Source organism: Acanthisitta chloris, unplaced genomic scaffold (assembly GCF_000695815.1).
Source record: "Acanthisitta chloris isolate BGI_N310 unplaced genomic scaffold, ASM69581v1 scaffold45069, whole genome shotgun sequence".
Lineage (NCBI taxonomy): Eukaryota > Metazoa > Chordata > Aves > Passeriformes > Acanthisittidae > Acanthisitta > Acanthisitta chloris.
The window spans coordinates 1-2,263 of NW_008693970.1; the positions used below are offsets into that span (position 1 = coordinate 1).

A 2,263-nucleotide genomic window follows, 5' to 3' on the forward strand; every position below is an offset into this window, starting at 1 on the left:
TGTAAAAACCTCCTGGTGCAAACAAGCAATTCAGCTCCATTTGCATCCAGCCACATCAATATGCTGTTGTACTTGCAAGCAGAGGAACGGAGGCAGCCCCTGTGCCCCAGACACCCTGGGAGAGCCTCTTTGCCAGAAGGCAAAGGACCAGAGGCTCCTTGGCTCCACAGCACTGACCCCTCACTGAGCTCCACCAGCCCAGCCCATGTGGCACACTGTCAGGCAGAGTGGCTTTCTCCTCTCCAAATCAGTATTTGATAATTCATCCTAATAACTAGAGGTGAACTCAATCCATCATGAGAGTATTGCTCCTGCCGATCGTTAACTGGAAGCCCCATGAAAGAGCAGCAGCTTTGCTTTTAGGGTGCCAAACCAGCAGCTCCCCAGTGCTGCCATTTCAAACTTGGCAGGTTTTTGAAATTTATCACAGTCAAAGATCAAACCAAGCAGCTTGACAGCCAATATGACACTTCTCGTGAACTCCCTGGACAAGCTAAAAACCCGTTTACAAGAGAAACAAAATTTCAACCCTTTAATGAGGAAGTGAAGTGATGACAGCTGCTCAGTAATTTCCAATGTTTCTTAAAATCCTCTGGAGTGGTTTGTTCAATATTTAGTATTGCTTTATCTGCCTCCAGATCAGAACAGCACATACTTTGATAACTAAAAGAAAACCTCTGTTTATTTTCCCACTAGCTTGTCTGCTTCCAAAATTGCTGTTATTATGGAGCTGCTCAGTGATTCATGACAGATACACATACATCTTGCTGCTTAAAACACTCAGCCCAGGCAAGTTTTCCTATTACCAGCAGGGCAAAAAACAAATCTGGGAGACTACTATCCTAAAAATGCTCATGGAGCTGCTGCTGCTGCTGCCGGGGTTCTGTCAGGCCCCTCTGTTTCCACTGTCTCTGAGGGCTGGGTGCTCACAGAGACACTGCTCCTGGAGAGAAAACACTCCAGCCCACAGAGCTTTCTGCTAAGTGAGGTGTTAATTTTGCTTACCTTAAAATCATTAATATGCAAGAACTCATCAATGATAGATTTGCATTTTCTCTCTATTTCCTCTTCTGATAGCGAAGGCTTCTCTTGTGCTGGAGGTGGGGGAGCTTCTGGCTTAGCTGGTGGAAATACAACAAGAAAATTTATGTTTGGAAAAGGCAAATGATCATTTTGGAAATGACATTATGAAAACAGAAGTCACTGGAGTAGGTGTATTCCAGGTCTCAGCTTCAGGCACAAGGCACTTCTTGGATGCTGCTCTGAGCAACCTGGACTGGTGGAAGGTGTCCCTGCCCATGGCAGGGGTGGAACAAGATGAGCTTTAAGGTCCTTCCAAACCAAACCCCTCTGGGAGTCTGCGACTCTTTCCTGGCTGCATTTCCCGCACCTGAACTCCCAATCTCCTGACTCCTCACAGGGACACAGCCTGCAGGAGCACAGGTTGAGCACCTCCAAAGCCCTCAACCAACATTAAATAATCGAACTTGGAGCTGCTGCAGTGCACTGCTAAGTTCAAACATGCTGACTGCAATGGGCATCCCAGACCCCTGGTCCCCACGGAGTCCTCCCCAACGTCCTGAAGCTTAATGATGAGCGTGTGCTATGCCACGGCACTCAGGATGTATCCCACACTGCAGCAGTTTCCAGATGTTTCCCAGGATGGAGCTGAACACTGCACTTACTGTAAAGCTTCTGTCCACAGGGAATATCACCCTAAGTGCCCCTGATATTTTCTCACTACATCAGCTCAAGCTGGCAGGAGCTGCAGCACTGACACAGTGACAGATGAGCCACTCTGGTCGGTGCTACCCTTGGCTGCACCGAGACCTGCTCAGAAAGAGGGCTGGCAACAACACAGCTGCTGTGCACAGCCTGTCCCGGCCCCAAATCACTGCCCTGGCCCTGGTGAATATTTGGAAAGGGTTAACATGGTTTTACTGGGCACTGAAGAAGCATCTCTGCAGAACTGACACTGATTTGGGGGACACTGAGCCCAGAAACCAGCAGCACAGCAACAGACAAGGCAGTGGGGTGATGTTGTGCTGGTACCTGCAGCACTTCAGCTCCACTGGATCCTATGGAGGAGCTGGTGAGAGGGACGAGGCCCAGGCTGGCCTGACTCAGCTGTGTCACACACCTCTGGGAGGTGGATCACACCTACAGCAGCCCAACAGTGTGTCACCTCGGGCTGAGAGGCCACAGCCCTGCACAGAGACCTGTCACTGCCCTGAGAGACCTTCCCTTGTGCCTTTTCACACAT

The 2,263-nt window shown here is 49.6% G+C and overlaps 1 protein-coding gene across 1 annotated transcript in view; it reads right to left on the reverse strand.

Moving 5' to 3' along the window:
- Positions 1-1,005: 1,005 nt before the first annotated feature.
- The window catches only part of EIF4G3 (eukaryotic translation initiation factor 4 gamma, 3), a gene marked incomplete at both ends in the record, with an annotated part of 30,914 nt that continues 29,656 nt past the window's right edge, over positions 1,006-2,263 (reverse strand). The window contains one exon of the mRNA XM_009083231.1: positions 1,006-1,121. Within this exon, the coding sequence (XP_009081479.1) occupies positions 1,006-1,121 (116 nt within the window). The remainder of the gene's footprint in view (positions 1,122-2,263) is intronic.